Genomic DNA, 18,579 nt, shown 5'->3' on the forward strand with positions numbered 1-18,579 from the left:
CTTTAAAAAAAAAAAAGACACTAAGTTAAAATCATGAATTGACTGAGAGAAAAACATGAGATGAGTCGTAGTCCAGGCGGTGATTATAGATAGCCTGGTACATAAATGTCTGACATTCAGGAGACTGCGGGGCCGTTAGTACATCCCACTTGCCCACAGTCAGGACCCCGGGCTTGGCCGTGATGCCCATGTGGAGTGCTAGGAAGCTAATGGCCGCCTCTCTTTGTGTCTGTGTTTTACTAGAAGGGCAAGTCTGAAGAACTGCTGAGCGCCCTGGGGTGCCAAGACTTCCCTCCCACTTCGGACTGTGAGGACTTGCTGGTGGAGTTTTTAGAAGTGGATGACAGCGAGGACCAACAGCTGATGCCAGCCCATTCGAAAGAACACCCGGGTCGAGATACGAAGCCCGCGCCCCTGGATCCAGATAGTGACTCTGGCCGGGGCAGCTGCGACAGCCCTTCCCTTCTGTCTAAAAAGTGTGAGGAAGCCCGGGTGAGTCCCTCCACATTTCACACTCCTGAGGGCATCGAGAAGCCAGAGAATCCCCCAGCAAAGGTCACCCGCACTCGGGACCCCCAGAGCACACGCCTGGAAGGCAAAATCCCCTATTTCCCTGCCGACGGATCCAAATCTTCAACGTGGCCTTTACCGCAGCCCCCCAGCCAGCACAGCCCCAGATCTTCTTACCACAGCATCGCTGAGGTGTGTAAGCTGGCCATGGGCACAGGGGGGGCCTCGGCCACTCCGCTGGACAAAACAGACACACATGCTTTAAGATCTCCAAAAACCACCGAGCCTGGAGGGGAGGAAGAGGCAGCTGAGCGGAGGGAAGTGGAAAGCTTCTGTTCCAAGACTGACCAAGGCACAGCATGGCTGTTGCCCCAGGAGAAAAGCCCTTTCATCTCTGTGAAACCCTTGGATTATGTGGAGATTCACAAGGTGAACAGAGATGGAGCGCTATCCCTGCTCCCAAAACAGAAAGAGAACAGCAACCAGGCAGAGAAGCCCTGTGCTCCTGAAACCAGTAAGGAGTACGCTAAGGTGTCCAGGGTGATGGATGACAACATCCTGGTGTTGGTGCGGGATCCGCAAGCTCAGAGCCTGGCTGCGTTTGAAGAACCAGACAAGGAGGCCCCGCCGTCCCTGCCGCAGAATCCAACGGGAGAAGACCTGGCTGCCTTCGCCTCGGCCCCAAGCGGCTGCGGACTCCAGCTGGGTGGGTTGGATTACCTGGATCCCACGTGTTTTACGCACTCCTTTCAGTGATAGCTTGATTAACGGAATGATCGGTTAAAATGTGATTTTTTTTCAGGTAACACTACAGAGTACAGGAAACGCACTCTACTAGAGAATGCTCGAGAATGTGGTTAGAATGACACTATACAGCCCATAGTTCGCGCCTCATGCTCCATTTTCAACCAGCTGCCTCTTTCTCCAACAGCTGATTCCAGAACAAATCGTTTTGTTTCCTGTGATTTGTAGGTTGACTTTTTTTTTTTGCTATTAGTTATAAAATTATGTGTTCAATGAGATAAAAGCACATCTTTTAATATTCTTGAGAGACAGCACCTAGGGGTATAGGCTCTGGAAGGGGCTTTCATGGTTTGGTATGTGACAGAAGGAGATGAAATACTCACAGTTGTTTACCACAGGAAGGTGATACATGGGAGAAAAATACCATGAAAACCGCTTTCAAAAACCAACAAACCTTTGCTTGACCTTTGCTTAACCTTTGCACTCCTGTTTCATTTTATTCACATTAACCAAATACGACTCACTTGAAGAATGCATTCCACAACACCAGACACATTGTTTACAGCAGTTCCCATCACCTTAGTGAGACATTACCAATATGCAAGTGAAAATGATGCCTCCAGTTTTTTCTTAAAATGGTTTGAATTTGTTGAGCATGGGTTTTTTTTCTCTCCCCCCAAATTGTATTTTATTCTGAAGCCTCTAGAGAAAATAGTTTTGGAAAGTGAAATTTTCTAACACAACAGGTAAATGAGTTTCACGTGGCAAATTCTTCTCAAATGTTTTCCTGTTTCATTTCAGCATCAGAGATCATTTATTATACACCCTAGTCTTCTGTTAGGTTTAAAAAACAACAACAACAAATCCCCAAAGACTAATTTTAAAAGATAATCACAGCAGGATGCTAATGGAAATACTGCCTTACTGTACATACAAATTCTACTTTAATATAAACCCATAAGTTTCACAATGTATTTTTGAAGACTATTTTTCTATCACTTAGGTAAAATAAAGACTATTTTCTATCTTCCCAGTACAGCTGTTTACGTATATAGTGGGTATGGTATTTTCTGCTACGAGGTTAAACTGAGTATTTGCGGTACGTAGTAGCATAGGCAGTCGCAGCCCCTGTTCGTGGAGTAAAATGCCATAGCAACCCAAAGCCCATTGAGGAATATGAAGTGGATGATTATATCCAATTTCCAGCACAGCGTAGTATAGTTTATCTGATTCTTTTTATCTCTGTGGTACTTTCAGCAGTCGCCAGCCCAGAAGTTTAGGGCTTTCCACAGACCAGAAATTACTTCTGTAATTTAGGGCTACTCTGGAGCTTCTGCTCTTCTCCAGGTGAATATTCATAAAGGCACCATGAAAAGGTGAGTGATGACCTCTCACGTACTGTTTCCGAGAGAAGGTTTTGTTTGGTTTGAGCGTTCTGAGAAATCCTGGGCAGCCACGAAAGTGTAAGCAAAGCCAGGAGTTAGTGTCTCTCTGAAGTAGGTCCATTTGCGAAATCTTGGCCAAGGCAGAGACGGCACTCACACCAGACGCGTTCACATAGAAGTTCGGAGGAAGCAGCATCTGGGGAGTGGTGGCAGCAGCTACAAAGGCCAGGGTCTGGGAGTAAGAATCTCCAAGTTGGTTCCCAGGGCAGCCTTCCCGAGAGCGGTCAAAAGCCTGGCTCTCCATTTTAAAGACAGCATTCATGACTCATCAAATTGCCTCCCTCTGTTTTTCATTTCATCTGATGGCAAATCCATCCTCTGTGTTTACTCGCCAGCTGAATGTAGTGGAGTTGCACTCACCTTTGGGGGTTAAATACCCCACTGCAGCAAGCCCAGGCTGACAGGAACTGGACTCCACGGTGGCCCTGATGTCTGCAAGTGAGCACATCACTAGGGCTTCCAGAATTACCAAAGTGAATCGATCTGAGTTCTCTTCTCCCATTAAGAGAGAAGGGAACATTTGGGAAAGTTGTCCAAGTTCATCCAGTGCCCTAGGTCCTTGCTACTCAAAGTAGGCCCGCTGAGGACCAGCTGTCTCAGCATCGCCTGGCACTGCCTGGAAATGCCGACTCCCAGCTCCCCTGCCTGAGACCTACAGAATCCGGATCTGACCCTTGCTAAGATCCTCGGACGATTCGCGTGCACAGTGAAGTTGGAGAACTGCCCCAGGTCACCGTTTCCACTAAAGGTACTTTAGTGCATAGGAACAACCCTCTCTTGGAATACAGGTCAAGCCTCACTTGCACTCAGTGACACTCTATGTAAGGAGAAGGCATACTTTTTTTAAAATCCATTTAGGGTTTAAATTTACAGATTGATAGACAGTGACTCGCAAAGAGGGCCAGGGAATATACCCCTCACCCCGGGATAGACTCTGCCAAAGACTTTGCCTTTCAAAGCCACTCCAGACCAAACTTTTCCCAAAATAGTCCATTCTCCTCCAAAATGTGTATCAATCACTTTGATAATTTGAAAATTCAAAAATAACCTGTTTTGACATATGACTTGGCATGTGTGGAAAAAAGTTGTTGTGGTTAATGACTCACCTTGAAGTAAATCCCCAAAATATCCCAATTAGCCACTCATTAAGTAAGCCAAGTTTACAGTTCTGTGGTCAATTAACACTCTTTATTTGAATTAAGTGGAGTTTTTTTTCATCTTCTGGTATATTTCCTATCAAGGAGACAGCTAGTGCAGTGGAAGGATGCCTACTGGGGGTCAAGAGACCTGGGTTCTAGTCCTGGCTCAGAACAATTGCCTTTCCTGGGCCTCAGTTTCCTCTGAAGGAAATGTCAGGCCAATCATCTCTAATATCCTTTCAAACTCTGGCTCCTTGATTCCATGACTCACTGAATATTTTCCAGCAAAGATAATTTACCCAGTGCTTTGATCGTAAGTAAGCTCACAAATAATTGCTGTTCATCACAGACACACAAGTACTCTCCAGTGATGTGCTCTTTTGATTTCACTTTTAAATCATCAGTTCTAGTCATATTAACACGACACATGGATGCTATAAATTAGGTACAGGATCAGAGTCTAAGATAACATGCAAGTTTGTGTGTAGAGAAAAGAGGCATGAGATTTTTTTTTCAAGACATACTGAATGAGGCTCTGATTTTTAGAAAAAATAATCTTTTACTGAATCAAGCCATGCTTATTTTTTGCTGAGTCCAACAGCCCCAAATCACTTTTCTTTTATCTGACCGCGGCTTCTGTTTTTTATTTCTTTCCGATGAATTATAAACCACTATTGCACGGTTGGTTTAAAGAGCCATATGCTCTGAATTATAAAAAGTCATGTTTTTATAAACAAACACCTAAATATGCAAGTTACAAAGCACACGGAGACGGGCTAGCCAGTGGGTGATTTATGGAAGCTGCTAACCCCAACTGCAAAATGTTGTCTGGTCAGTTTCAACGAATGGGTTTAAGGCACCTCAGCATGAGCCCAAGTTATTCTCAGCTGCATCCCTGACATTTAACAAACGTCCATTCTCCTAAGTGCCTAAGACCAATTCTGGTAGGTGGGTATGTACCAAAAACTTGCTTTCACTAGTTTGGTCCAGCGTGGGTCAATCCCTGTACCACCTGTACGATCAAGGAGTTTGACCCCTTGTCCTGTAGTGCCCAACTGAATTGGAGACTCCTCTGAGTTCATGAGCTCCAGGATGCGGTTTGGCTATGGAGGAAATCTGGTTCTTTCTTGAGATGCTCCACGGCTGCAGTCACTTGCAGAAAGACTTGGCCCTGCCTTTAGTATCTTCTCTATCTCCTTAGTGTAGACAAGAAAGAAACAGATTTGTACATAGTTTACAAAGTGCCTTTCTTTACTTTTATAAAAAAGAAGTTTTGTTTTTGCAAGAAAAGCGTATTGATTGGAAAGTAAATTTTACTTGTTTTATGTAAATGAATAGAGAAACCAGAAAGCGAATGACAAAATGGTCTGAGGTCCAACCAGCAACTGTTCAGTGGATTTTTGTATTTATTGCTTAACCGAATTACCATAGAGCTGATGTGACTAGTGTAACTTATTTTGTCTGATGAGAAATTGACTGGCTAGGAATTGGGGATATGCCAGCCACCCTGTGATTCAAGACTCCTCAATTTAAAAACATATTGATATGCTTTTGAATGGCTTCGAATTGCATGCCTAGCCTGAAAAGGACAATGCATGCTCAGTGGAAGCTTGCACGCCTACAGAAAAATGCAAATGACTCTGGAATACCATTGCCAGTGTTGCTAACCTAGACTTGCCATTGGTGAAAGCCTCGTGTGTACTTCAGTGAACAAATTTCATGTTCTGCCTTTTTGGCTCCAGCACAACAGTAAAATCCAAGGTTTCAAAGGCCCAGGTGCAATGCAGGAAAGTATGGCTGATGTGCCCTTAACCTGAGAACTGGACGGTGTCACAAAGCTTGAGAGAACCATAGACATCTGTTGGTCCAAGCTGGCTTGATTTTCCTTATCATCCTGGCTTCTTCTTTCCTTCTTAGCTATCTGTACTTCTAGCCTTTTTGTTCTTCTGCTCTAGGGCCTGTATTTTTCCTGAGAGTTAATTATGTACCCTGGCAACCATGGGACGCACAAGAAACTAGGTTATCCGTAAACGATGACTTTGGCCCCACAAAGGACTAAGTCAGATGTTAAATCAGCCACACAGATGTCACGGTGCACATTGAGGGTCCTTAGTCACCTCATGTAGAGATTTGCATAGTTAGAAATTGCAGCTCAATTCATTAACTACTTAATTAATTCAAAGGCCATTAATAAATCCAAGCTACACTGATGACTCAGTTCTGAAGGTCTTAAGTAGAAATTTAAAAATACAAAATGATTGCTTGAGAACATTGTAACCAGAAGTTCTATGTATAATTATGGCCTGGACTTTTTCCATGATTACCAGATATAATCTACAAATCAAAGCGTTCTCTCCCTATGCTTGTGTATTTCAGTAAGGTGATTTTGGGTCTGAGATCATCATGCTATCTATTTCAATGAAAGGAAAAAAATAGATAGGAAATAGGACATTTCCAGAGGTTTGAGCATCTCAGGATTCCACGAAATGCTGACAGTAGCCTGCTAAACCCAAATGTTATCGGACAAAGTGAATCTGTAATCTATTCAGTGTTCTGAGCTTATGGCTAAGAGATGTACGTACCTCACAACACCATGTGCCCGTCGTCTTGTCCACATGCTCCGATCTCAAGTCAAGAAGCACTAAGACGTGTAAAGTGGAAAAACATAGCCTGTTTATGTGACTGTGGTCAATGAACACAGAGACCCTCCGACAATTGTATTCTATTAATTAACTTTTTACCTGCTCCTGATTAAATTAAAAAAACAGGGATCCCTAAAACCTTTGGCTAGTGAAGTAGTGATCAATCAAAAGAAACCTTTAATAATTAGGTTTAAATTATGCTTCACCTGGATAAATGTCAAAATACAGTCTGAGTTTTTCCATGCAACTTTCATGAATCCTGAAGAAAAAATCTTGTTAGGATGTTAATCTGAAGTCAAAAATCTGTATGGCAAAGATACCTCTGAAAACGAATTTGTTTTATAAAATTTCTGATAAGATGTTTTGAATTTTTAAAAGTAACTACCTCCCCTTCTCATCCTACTGTCCTTCCTCCAAAGCTGCTTATTGTTTAGAAATGGAAGATATCACGTCTCGTGCTTTGACTGTTCTTCAGTGGCATATTTGACGTACTGGCCATGTGACATTCCTGACTTTAAAATAACTGTTCTATTATTTGATATTATATTGCTTTATGTGGTTCAACTGTTTGATGCATTATATAGAATCCTTGTATTGTGAAACTCATCGTGTAATGCAAATGAAAATAATTATATAGTGATTTATAATCTATCCTTGTGTATTTCCGTCTGATTGTGTCTATGTCTGTAAAAGAGAACTGAAAAAAATGTAATCATATATTTCTGTTGAGACTGCGAATGTACAAACTTTTTTCTCATCCTTTGTCTGGAAGTACTATCAGACGCCATCGCACCGCCGATCTGGGGTGTTACATGATTAGAGTACAAGCCAGCCACTGTTTAAAAGTCAACCCCTCAGCTTTGCTTCCTGTGACTTCTGAGAACTTCCTGAGTGCTATTTGCATCATGATGCTTGCTTTTGTGCTCGATCATTCATTTTAAACAATTTCATGAGTCTCATGTGGAAACCACAGCAATCTAGAACCAGCCTGTTGTGTGAGCTGTGTTTTCTGTAAAGACATATTGAAGCAAAGACTATGTAATGGCAAAAGGTTCCATATTTCCAGAGCTTTCACTACCTCTGCTTTTTCTCTTTCCCTAGAAAATACCAAGCAAAATTCTTCAACATGAAGTGAGAAATTAGAAGTGACTGTTTCAGTAAGTTGCTGGGGATTGGTTTTGGTTCGGTTTGGTTTGGTTTAACATGAGAATACACCTTCTAATTCACCACTTCGTAGGTTTATGCAAGGGTTTCTCAATAACCAGTTTTACATTTTATAAAAACTGGCTGACAAATAAAGGCCAGAAAGAATAGTAAATCTTAGTAAATCAACAAAACCATAGAGTGCAGATTTTTCCCGAATGATGAGTCGCCTCAAGGTGGTTACCCAAAGCCATGATAATGATATTCCTCACAATTTGATTTCCCTAACACCCCTAAAAATAAATATTTTCCTTACTTGATTTTAGCCACCAAATATATTATGGAATGGGAAAAGTCAGCCATATATCAGAAATAGTCTTGTTTCGATTTAAAAACACATTTCTACATGTACTTATTGTAATGTCTACTTTTTTTTCTTTTTAGTCTTAAAGAATTTTAGAGGACTATAGTTGTCTGATTTATCTTGCATTTTTAGTTCTGTAAATCTTTGGTTATTGCACATTGTACTTTCCATTTTCCATGGATTGCTATCCTTCCATTTTGAGGGGACAACATGAACCGTTAAATCCTTGTCAGTAGTATGGGAGATTATGCTAACTTGCTGTTGTCATAACATCCTTACTTTTACTGCACGCCAAAACCAGTGCTTGCCAAACAAAACCTTAGACATCCCAGTATAATGTGGTCATTATATTTCTATTCATGTTATTGACAATACCCAATTCCATGCCTGGCTCAATAAATGTGGATTTCCCTTGCCTACCCGTCCTTTATTTTCATTTGATGGGTAAATAAGCAGAAAAACATGTGTGTGTCTGAAACAATTTTCTTGAAGCATTTTTGCTGCTAAGGGATCTATAATCTGGAAACTGTTGGTATAAGTTGGACCAAAACAATTTTCCTCCTTTATCTTCGTCCTTCCATGCTATTGCAAAACAGCCTTTCCTTCCTCCATCCCATCACTTTCACATGAGAAGCTGCTAAAAATAACGTGAGATGGAATGAGCAACACAGAGCTCAAGCCAGAGAAGCTCACTTAAGCATTGTGAAATAAAGGAAAGACCAAACCGTTTTAAAAAATGGAATGCTTTTGAATGGTAGGATTTGTCCACATTACGAACAATCATTTCTGACAAAATCATTGGATTAAGTGTAAAATGATAACCTTTTCTTTTTAATGAATCTGGATCTAGAAACCCTCACCGACTGCTCATGTTTGTGTTAAGAATTATAAAATAGTGTGGGGGTCTGCTTTACACATACTTCTCTGCCTCCTAATTCTTTCATGCCATGTCTCACAAGAACAATGAGGAATTTCTTACATGCTCCGACATGGCTTCCGTCAAAGCACCACTGACCCCCTCCATGCTTATGTTGGTACCACCTGCCCTTAATTCTTGTGCACACTTTTACTTCTAAACCAAAAAATTTGGAGTGTCAGTCACCAGACACAACATTCATATAATTAAATTGCAAAGGCCCCAAAAAGGACCTCACTGGCCAGGGANCGTTAAAAAAAAAAAACCTTTAAAAAAAAAAAAGACACTAAGTTAAAATCATGAATTGACTGAGAGAAAAACATGAGATGAGTCGTAGTCCAGGCGGTGATTATAGATAGCCTGGTACATAAATGTCTGACATTCAGGAGACTGCGGGGCCGTTAGTACATCCCACTTGCCCACAGTCAGGACCCCGGGCTTGGCCGTGATGCCCATGTGGAGTGCTAGGAAGCTAATGGCCGCCTCTCTTTGTGTCTGTGTTTTACTAGAAGGGCAAGTCTGAAGAACTGCTGAGCGCCCTGGGGTGCCAAGACTTCCCTCCCACTTCGGACTGTGAGGACTTGCTGGTGGAGTTTTTAGAAGTGGATGACAGCGAGGACCAACAGCTGATGCCAGCCCATTCGAAAGAACACCCGGGTCGAGATACGAAGCCCGCGCCCCTGGATCCAGATAGTGACTCTGGCCGGGGCAGCTGCGACAGCCCTTCCCTTCTGTCTAAAAAGTGTGAGGAAGCCCGGGTGAGTCCCTCCACATTTCACACTCCTGAGGGCATCGAGAAGCCAGAGAATCCCCCAGCAAAGGTCACCCGCACTCGGGACCCCCAGAGCACACGCCTGGAAGGCAAAATCCCCTATTTCCCTGCCGACGGATCCAAATCTTCAACGTGGCCTTTACCGCAGCCCCCCAGCCAGCACAGCCCCAGATCTTCTTACCACAGCATCGCTGAGGTGTGTAAGCTGGCCATGGGCACAGGGGGGGCCTCGGCCACTCCGCTGGACAAAACAGACACACATGCTTTAAGATCTCCAAAAACCACCGAGCCTGGAGGGGAGGAAGAGGCAGCTGAACGGAGGGAAGTGGAAAGCTTCTGTTCCAAGACTGACCAAGGCACAGCATGGCTGTTGCCCCAGGAGAAAAGCCCTTTCATCTCTGTGAAACCCTTGGATTATGTGGAGATTCACAAGGTGAACAGAGATGGAGCGCTATCCCTGCTCCCAAAACAGAAAGAGAACAGCAACCAGGCTGAGAAGCCCTGTGCTCCTGAAACCAGTAAGGAGTACGCTAAGGTGTCCAGGGTGATGGATGACAACATCCTGGTGTTGGTGCGGGATCCGCAAGCTCAGAGCCTGGCTGCGTTTGAAGAACCAGACAAGGAGGCCCCGCCGTCCCTGCCGCAGAATCCAACGGGAGAAGACCTGGCTGCCTTCGCCTCGGCCCCAAGCGGCTGCGGACTCCAGCTGGGTGGGTTGGATTACCTGGATCCCACGTGTTTTACGCACTCCTTTCAGTGATAGCTTGATTAACGGAATGATCGGTTAAAATGTGATTTTTTTTCAGGTAACACTACAGAGTACAGGAAACGCACTCTACTAGAGAATGCTCGAGAATGTGGTTAGAATGACACTATACAGCCCATAGTTCGCGCCTCATGCTCCATTTTCAACCAGCTGCCTCTTTCTCCAACAGCTGATTCCAGAACAAATCGTTTTGTTTCCTGTGATTTGTAGGTTGACTTTTTTTTTTTGCTATTAGTTATAAAATTATGTGTTCAATGAGATAAAAGCACATCTTTTAATATTCTTGAGAGACAGCACCTAGGGGTATAGGCTCTGGAAGGGGCTTTCATGGTTTGGTATGTGACAGAAGGAGATGAAATACTCACAGTTGTTTACCACAGGAAGGTGATACATGGGAGAAAAATACCATGAAAACCGCTTTCAAAAACCAACAAACCTTTGCTTGACCTTTGCTTAACCTTTGCACTCCTGTTTCATTTTATTCACATTAACCAAATACGACTCACTTGAAGAATGCATTCCACAACACCAGACACATTGTTTACAGCAGTTCCCATCACCTTAGTGAGACATTGCCAATATGCAAGTGAAAATGATGCCTCCAGTTTTTTCTTAAAATGGTTTGAATTTGTTGAGCATGGGTTTTTTTTCTCTCCCCCCAAATTGTATTTTATTCTGAAGCCTCTAGAGAAAATAGTTTTGGAAAGTGAAATTTTCTAACACAACAGGTAAATGAGTTTCACGTGGCAAATTCTTCTCAAATGTTTTCCTGTTTCATTTCAGCATCAGAGATCATTTATTATACACCCTAGTCTTCTGTTAGGTTTAAAAAACAACAACAACAAATCCCCAAAGACTAATTTTAAAAGATAATCACAGCAGGATGCTAATGGAAATACTGCCTTACTGTACATACAAATTCTACTTTAATATAAACCCATAAGTTTCACAATGTATTTTTGAAGACTATTTTTCTATCACTTAGGTAAAATAAAGACTATTTTCTATCTTCCCAGTACAGCTGTTTACGTATATAGTGGGTACGGTATTTTCTGCTACGAGGTTAAACTGAGTATTTGCGGTACGTAGTAGCATACGCAGTCACAGCCCCTGTTCGTGGAGTAAAATGCCATAGCAACCCAAAGCCCATTGAGGAATATGAAGTGGATGATTATATCCAATTTCCAGCACAGCGTAGTATAGTTTATCTGATTCTTTTTATCTCTGTGGTACTTTCAGCAGTCGCCAGCCCAGAAGTTTAGGGCTTTCCACAGACCAGAAATTACTTCTGTAATTTAGGGCTACTCTGGAGCTTCTGCTCTTCTCCAGGTGAATATTCATAAAGGCACCATGAAAAGGTGAGTGATGACCTCTCACGTACTGTTTCCGAGAGAAGGTTTTGTTTGGTTTGAGCGTTCTGAGAAATCCTGGGCAGCCACGAAAGTGTAAGCAAAGCCAGGAGTTAGTGTCTCTCTGAAGTAGGTCCATTTGCGAAATCTTGGCCAAGGCAGAGACGGCACTCACACCAGACGCGTTCACATAGAAGTTCGGAGGAAGCAGCATCTGGGGAGTGGTGGCAGCAGCTACAAAGGCCAGGGTCTGGGAGTAAGAATCTCCAAGTTGGTTCCCAGGGCAGCCTTCCCGAGAGCGGTCAAAAGCCTGGCTCTCCATTTTAAAGACAGCATTCATGACTCATCAAATTGCCTCCCTCTGTTTTTCATTTCATCTGATGGCAAATCCATCCTCTGTGTTTACTCGCCAGCTGAATGTAGTGGAGTTGCACTCACCTTTGGGGGTTAAATACCCCACTGCAGCAAGCCCAGGCTGACAGGAACTGGACTCCACGGTGGCCCTGATGTCTGCAAGTGAGCACATCACTAGGGCTTCCAGAATTACCAAAGTGAATCGATCTGAGTTCTCTTCTCCCATTAAGAGAGAAGGGAACATTTGGGAAAGTTGTCCAAGTTCATCCAGTGCCCTAGGTCCTTGCTACTCAAAGTAGGCCCGCTGAGGACCAGCTGTCTCAGCATCGCCTGGCACTGCCTGGAAATGCCGACTCCCAGCTCCCCTGCCTGAGACCTACAGAATCCGGATCTGACCCTTGCTAAGATCCTCGGACGATTCGCGTGCACAGTGAAGTTGGAGAACTGCCCCAGGTCACCGTTTCCACTAAAGGTACTTTAGTGCATAGGAACAACCCTCTCTTGGAATACAGGTCAAGCCTCACTTGCACTCAGTGACACTCTATGTAAGGAGAAGGCATACTTTTTTTAAAATCCATTTAGGGTTTAAATTTACAGATTGATAGACAGTGACTCGCAAAGAGGGCCAGGGAATATACCCCTCACCCCGGGATAGACTCTGCCAAAGACTTTGCCTTTCAAAGCCACTCCAGACCAAACTTTTCCCAAAATAGTCCATTCTCCTCCAAAATGTGTATCAATCACTTTGATAATTTGAAAATTCAAAAATAACCTGTTTTGACATATGACTTGGCATGTGTGGAAAAAAGTTGTTGTGGTTAATGACTCACCTTGAAGTAAATCCCCAAAATATCCCAATTAGCCACTCATTAAGTAAGCCAAGTTTACAGTTCTGTGGTCAATTAACACTCTTTATTTGAATTAAGTGGAGTTTTTTTTCATCTTCTGGTATATTTCCTATCAAGGAGACAGCTAGTGCAGTGGAAGGATGCCTACTGGGGGTCAAGAGACCTGGGTTCTAGTCCTGGCTCAGAACAATTGCCTTTCCTGGGCCTCAGTTTCCTCTGAAGGAAATGTCAGGCCAATCATCTCTAATATCCTTTCAAACTCTGGCTCCTTGATTCCATGACTCACTGAATATTTTCCAGCAAAGATAATTTACCCAGTGCTTTGATCGTAAGTAAGCTCACAAATAATTGCTGTTCATCACAGACACACAAGTACTCTCCAGTGATGTGCTCTTTTGATTTCACTTTTAAATCATCAGTTCTAGTCATATTAACACGACACATGGATGCTATAAATTAGGTACAGGATCAGAGTCTAAGATAACATGCAAGTTTGTGTGTAGAGAAAAGAGGCATGAGATTTTTTTTTCAAGACATACTGAATGAGGCTCTGATTTTTAGAAAAAATAATCTTTTACTGAATCAAGCCATGCTTATTTTTTGCTGAGTCCAACAGCCCCAAATCACTTTTCTTTTATCTGACCGCGGCTTCTGTTTTTTATTTCTTTCCGATGAATTATAAACCACTATTGCACGGTTGGTTTAAAGAGCCATATGCTCTGAATTATAAAAAGTCATGTTTTTATAAACAAACACCTAAATATGCAAGTTACAAAGCACACGGAGACGGGCTAGCCAGTGGGTGATTTATGGAAGCTGCTAACCCCAACTGCAAAATGTTGTCTGGTCAGTTTCAACGAATGGGTTTAAGGCACCTCAGCATGAGCCCAAGTTATTCTCAGCTGCATCCCTGACATTTAACAAACGTCCATTCTCCTAAGTGCCTAAGACCAATTCTGGTAGGTGGGTATGTACCAAAAACTTGCTTTCACTAGTTTGGTCCAGCGTGGGTCAATCCCTGTACCACCTGTACGATCAAGGAGTTTGACCCCTTGTCCTGTAGTGCCCAACTGAATTGGAGACTCCTCTGAGTTCATGAGCTCCAGGATGCGGTTTGGCTATGGAGGAAATCTGGTTCTTTCTTGAGATGCTCCACGGCTGCAGTCACTTGCAGAAAGACTTGGCCCTGCCTTTAGTATCTTCTCTATCTCCTTAGTGTAGACAAGAAAGAAACAGATTTGTACATAGTTTACAAAGTGCCTTTCTTTACTTTTATAAAAAAGAAGTTTTGTTTTTGCAAGAAAAGCGTATTGATTGGAAAGTAAATTTTACTTGTTTTATGTAAATGAATAGAGAAACCAGAAAGCGAATGACAAAATGGTCTGAGGTCCAACCAGCAACTGTTCAGTGGATTTTTGTATTTATTGCTTAACCGAATTACCATAGAGCTGATGTGACTAGTGTAACTTATTTTGTCTGATGAGAAATTGACTGGCTAGGAATTGGGGATATGCCAGCCACCCTGTGATTCAAGACTCCTCAATTTAAAAACATATTGATATGCTTTTGAATGGCTTCGAATTGCATGCCTAGCCTGAAAAGGACAATGCATGCTCAGTGGAAGCTTGCACGCCTACAGAAAAATGCAAATGACTCTGGAATACCATTGCCAGTGTTGCTAACCTAGACTTGCCATTGGTGAAAGCCTCGTGTGTACTTCAGTGAACAAATTTCATGTTCTGCCTTTTTGGCTCCAGCACAACAGTAAAATCCAAGGTTTCAAAGGCCCAGGTGCAATGCAGGAAAGTATGGCTGATGTGCCCTTAACCTGAGAACTGGACGGTGTCACAAAGCTTGAGAGAACCATAGACATCTGTTGGTCCAAGCTGGCTTGATTTTCCTTATCATCCTGGCTTCTTCTTTCCTTCTTAGCTATCTGTACTTCTAGCCTTTTTGTTCTTCTGCTCTAGGGCCTGTATTTTTCCTGAGAGTTAATTATGTACCCTGGCAACCATGGGACGCACAAGAAACTAGGTTATCCGTAAACGATGACTTTGGCCCCACAAAGGACTAAGTCAGATGTTAAATCAGCCACACAGATGTCACGGTGCACATTGAGGGTCCTTAGTCACCTCATGTAGAGATTTGCATAGTTAGAAATTGCAGCTCAATTCATTAACTACTTAATTAATTCAAAGGCCATTAATAAATCCAAGCTACACTGATGACTCAGTTCTGAAGGTCTTAAGTAGAAATTTAAAAATACAAAATGATTGCTTGAGAACATTGTAACCAGAAGTTCTATGTATAATTATGGCCTGGACTTTTTCCATGATTACCAGATATAATCTACAAATCAAAGCGTTCTCTCCCTATGCTTGTGTATTTCAGTAAGGTGATTTTGGGTCTGAGATCATCATGCTATCTATTTCAATGAAAGGAAAAAAATAGATAGGAAATAGGACATTTCCAGAGGTTTGAGCATCTCAGGATTCCACGAAATGCTGACAGTAGCCTGCTAAACCCAAATGTTATCGGACAAAGTGAATCTGTAATCTATTCAGTGTTCTGAGCTTATGGCTAAGAGATGTACGTACCTCACAACACCATGTGCCCGTCGTCTTGTCCACATGCTCCGATCTCAAGTCAAGAAGCACTAAGACGTGTAAAGTGGAAAAACATAGCCTGTTTATGTGACTGTGGTCAATGAACACAGAGACCCTCCGACAATTGTATTCTATTAATTAACTTTTTACCTGCTCCTGATTAAATTAAAAAAACAGGGATCCCTAAAACCTTTGGCTAGTGAAGTAGTGATCAATCAAAAGAAACCTTTAATAATTAGGTTTAAATTATGCTTCACCTGGATAAATGTCAAAATACAGTCTGAGTTTTTCCATGCAACTTTCATGAATCCTGAAGAAAAAATCTTGTTAGGATGTTAATCTGAAGTCAAAAATCTGTATGGCAAAGATACCTCTGAAAACGAATTTGTTTTATAAAATTTCTGATAAGATGTTTTGAATTTTTAAAAGTAACTACCTCCCCTTCTCATCCTACTGTCCTTCCTCCAAAGCTGCTTATTGTTTAGAAATGGAAGATATCACGTCTCGTGCTTTGACTGTTCTTCAGTGGCATATTTGACGTACTGGCCATGTGACATTCCTGACTTTAAAATAACTGTTCTATTATTTGATATTATATTGCTTTATGTGGTTCAACTGTTTGATGCATTATATAGAATCCTTGTATTGTGAAACTCATCGTGTAATGCAAATGAAAATAATTATATAGTGATTTATAATCTATCCTTGTGTATTTCCGTCTGATTGTGTCTATGTCTGTAAAAGAGAACTGAAAAAAATGTAATCATATATTTCTGTTGAGACTGCGAATGTACAAACTTTTTTCTCATCCTTTGTCTGGAAGTACTATCAGACGCCATCGCACCGCCGATCTGGGGTGTTACATGATTAGAGTACAAGCCAGCCACTGTTTAAAAGTCAACCCCTCAGCTTTGCTTCCTGTGACTTCTGAGAACTTCCTGAGTGCTATTTGCATCATGATGCTTGCTTTTGTGCTCGATCATTCATTTTAAACAATTTCATGAGTCTCATGTGGAAACCACAGCAATCTAGAACCAGCCTGTTGTGTGAGCTGTGTTTTCTGTAAAGACATATTGAAGCAAAGACTATGTAATGGCAAAAGGTTCCATATTTCCAGAGCTTTCACTACCTCTGCTTTTTCTCTTTCCCTAGAAAATACCAAGCAAAATTCTTCAACATGAAGTGAGAAATTAGAAGTGACTGTTTCAGTAAGTTGCTGGGGATTGGTTTTGGTTCGGTTTGGTTTGGTTTAACATGAGAATACACCTTCTAATTCACCACTTCGTAGGTTTATGCAAGGGTTTCTCAATAACCAGTTTTACATTTTATAAAAACTGGCTGACAAATAAAGGCCAGAAAGAATAGTAAATCTTAGTAAATCAACAAAACCATAGAGTGCAGATTTTTCCCGAATGATGAGTCGCCTCAAGGTGGTTACCCAAAGCCATGATAATGATATTCCTCACAATTTGATTTCCCTAACACCCCTAAAAATAAATATTTTCCTTACTTGATTTTAGCCACCAAATATATTATGGAATGGGAAAAGTCAGCCATATATCAGAAATAGTCTTGTTTCGATTTAAAAACACATTTCTACATGTACTTATTGTAATGTCTACTTTTTTTTCTTTTTAGTCTTAAAGAATTTTAGAGGACTATAGTTGTCTGATTTATCTTGCATTTTTAGTTCTGTAAATCTTTGGTTATTGCACATTGTACTTTCCATTTTCCATGGATTGCTATCCTTCCATTTTGAGGGGACAACATGAACCGTTAAATCCTTGTCAGTAGTATGGGAGATTATGCTAACTTGCTGTTGTCATAACATCCTTACTTTTACTGCACGCCAAAACCAGTGCTTGCCAAACAAAACCTTAGACATCCCAGTATAATGTGGTCATTATATTTCTATTCATGTTATTGACAATACCCAATTCCATGCCTGGCTCAATAAATGTGGATTTCCCTTGCCTACCCGTCCTTTATTTTCATTTGATGGGTAAATAAGCAGAAAAACATGTGTGTGTCTGAAACAATTTTCTTGAAGCAATTTTTGCTGCTAAGGGATCTATAATCTGGAAACTGTTGGTATAAGTTGGACCAAAACAATTTTCCTCCTTTATCTTCGTCCTTCCATGCTATTGCAAAACAGCCTTTCCTTCCTCCATCCCATCACTTTCACATGAGAAGCTGCTAAAAATAACGTGAGATGGAATGAGCAACACAGAGCTCAAGCCAGAGAAGCTCACTTAAGCATTGTGAAATAAAGGAAAGACCAAACCGTTTTAAAAAATGGAATGCTTTTGAATGGTAGGATTTGTCCACATTACGAACAATCATTTCTGACAAAATCATTGGATTAAGTGTAAAATGATAACCTTTTCTTTTTAATGAATCTGGATCTAGAAACCCTCACCGACTGCTCATGTTTGTGTTAAGAATTATAAAATAGTGTGGGGGTCTGCTTTACACATACTTCTCTGCCTCCTAATTCTTTCATGCCATGTCTCACAAGAACAATGAGGAATTTCTTACATGCTCCGACATGGCTTCCGTCAAAGCACCACTGACCCCCTCCATGCTTATGTTGGTACCACCTGCCCTTAATTCTTGTGCACACTTTTACTTCTAAACCAAAAAATTTGGAGTGTCAGTCACCAGACACAACATTCATATAATTAAATTGCAAAGGCCCCAAAAAGGACCTCACTGGCCAGGGAAGCAGATTCCTGTTGCATTTACCCCCTGAGAGTCCCTCCAAACCACGCAGGTGAGACTGAACCCATTCTCGGTATTGGAAAAGAATGTTCTACTTTGGAGATCTCGAATTCTTTTACCTACAACCTCCCCCACCTCCCCCCTCAACTTCTGCTGCCAGCGCAAGGGTCAAGCATTTTTCTCTTATTATGATCAGGTGCACATTAAAACTTAGGCTGACAAACAGACTTGAAGCACAGATATTTTTATGAATGTGATCA

At 41.7% G+C, this 18,579-nt stretch overlaps 2 protein-coding genes across 4 annotated transcripts in view; both read left to right on the forward strand.

The window, feature by feature from the left end:
- The window catches only part of PRLR (prolactin receptor), a 31,834-nt gene extending 23,431 nt beyond the window's left edge, over positions 1 to 8,403 (forward strand). For all 3 annotated transcript variants that reach the window (XM_034657020.1, XM_019799866.2, XM_019799869.2), the window contains 2 exons: positions 244 to 1,216; positions 1,313 to 8,403. In XM_034657020.1, coding sequence (XP_034512911.1) covers positions 244 to 1,216; positions 1,313 to 1,371 — 1,032 coding nt within the window. In that variant the 3' untranslated portion in view covers positions 1,372 to 8,403. The remainder of the gene's footprint in view (positions 1 to 243; positions 1,217 to 1,312) is intronic.
- Positions 8,404 to 8,976: 573 nt separating this feature from the next.
- LOC117795087 (prolactin receptor-like) lies at positions 8,977 to 17,572 on the forward strand. Its single transcript, XM_034655670.1, has 3 exons — positions 8,977 to 9,021; positions 9,413 to 10,385; positions 10,482 to 17,572. Exons 1-3 carry the CDS (start codon positions 8,977 to 8,979, stop codon positions 10,538 to 10,540), a joined length of 1,077 nt encoding a protein of 358 aa, XP_034511561.1. The 3' UTR covers positions 10,541 to 17,572.
- Positions 17,573 to 18,579: the final 1,007 nt, after the last annotated feature.

Source organism: Ailuropoda melanoleuca, chromosome 3 (assembly GCF_002007445.2).
Source record: "Ailuropoda melanoleuca isolate Jingjing chromosome 3, ASM200744v2, whole genome shotgun sequence".
Taxonomy (NCBI): domain Eukaryota; kingdom Metazoa; phylum Chordata; class Mammalia; order Carnivora; family Ursidae; genus Ailuropoda; species Ailuropoda melanoleuca.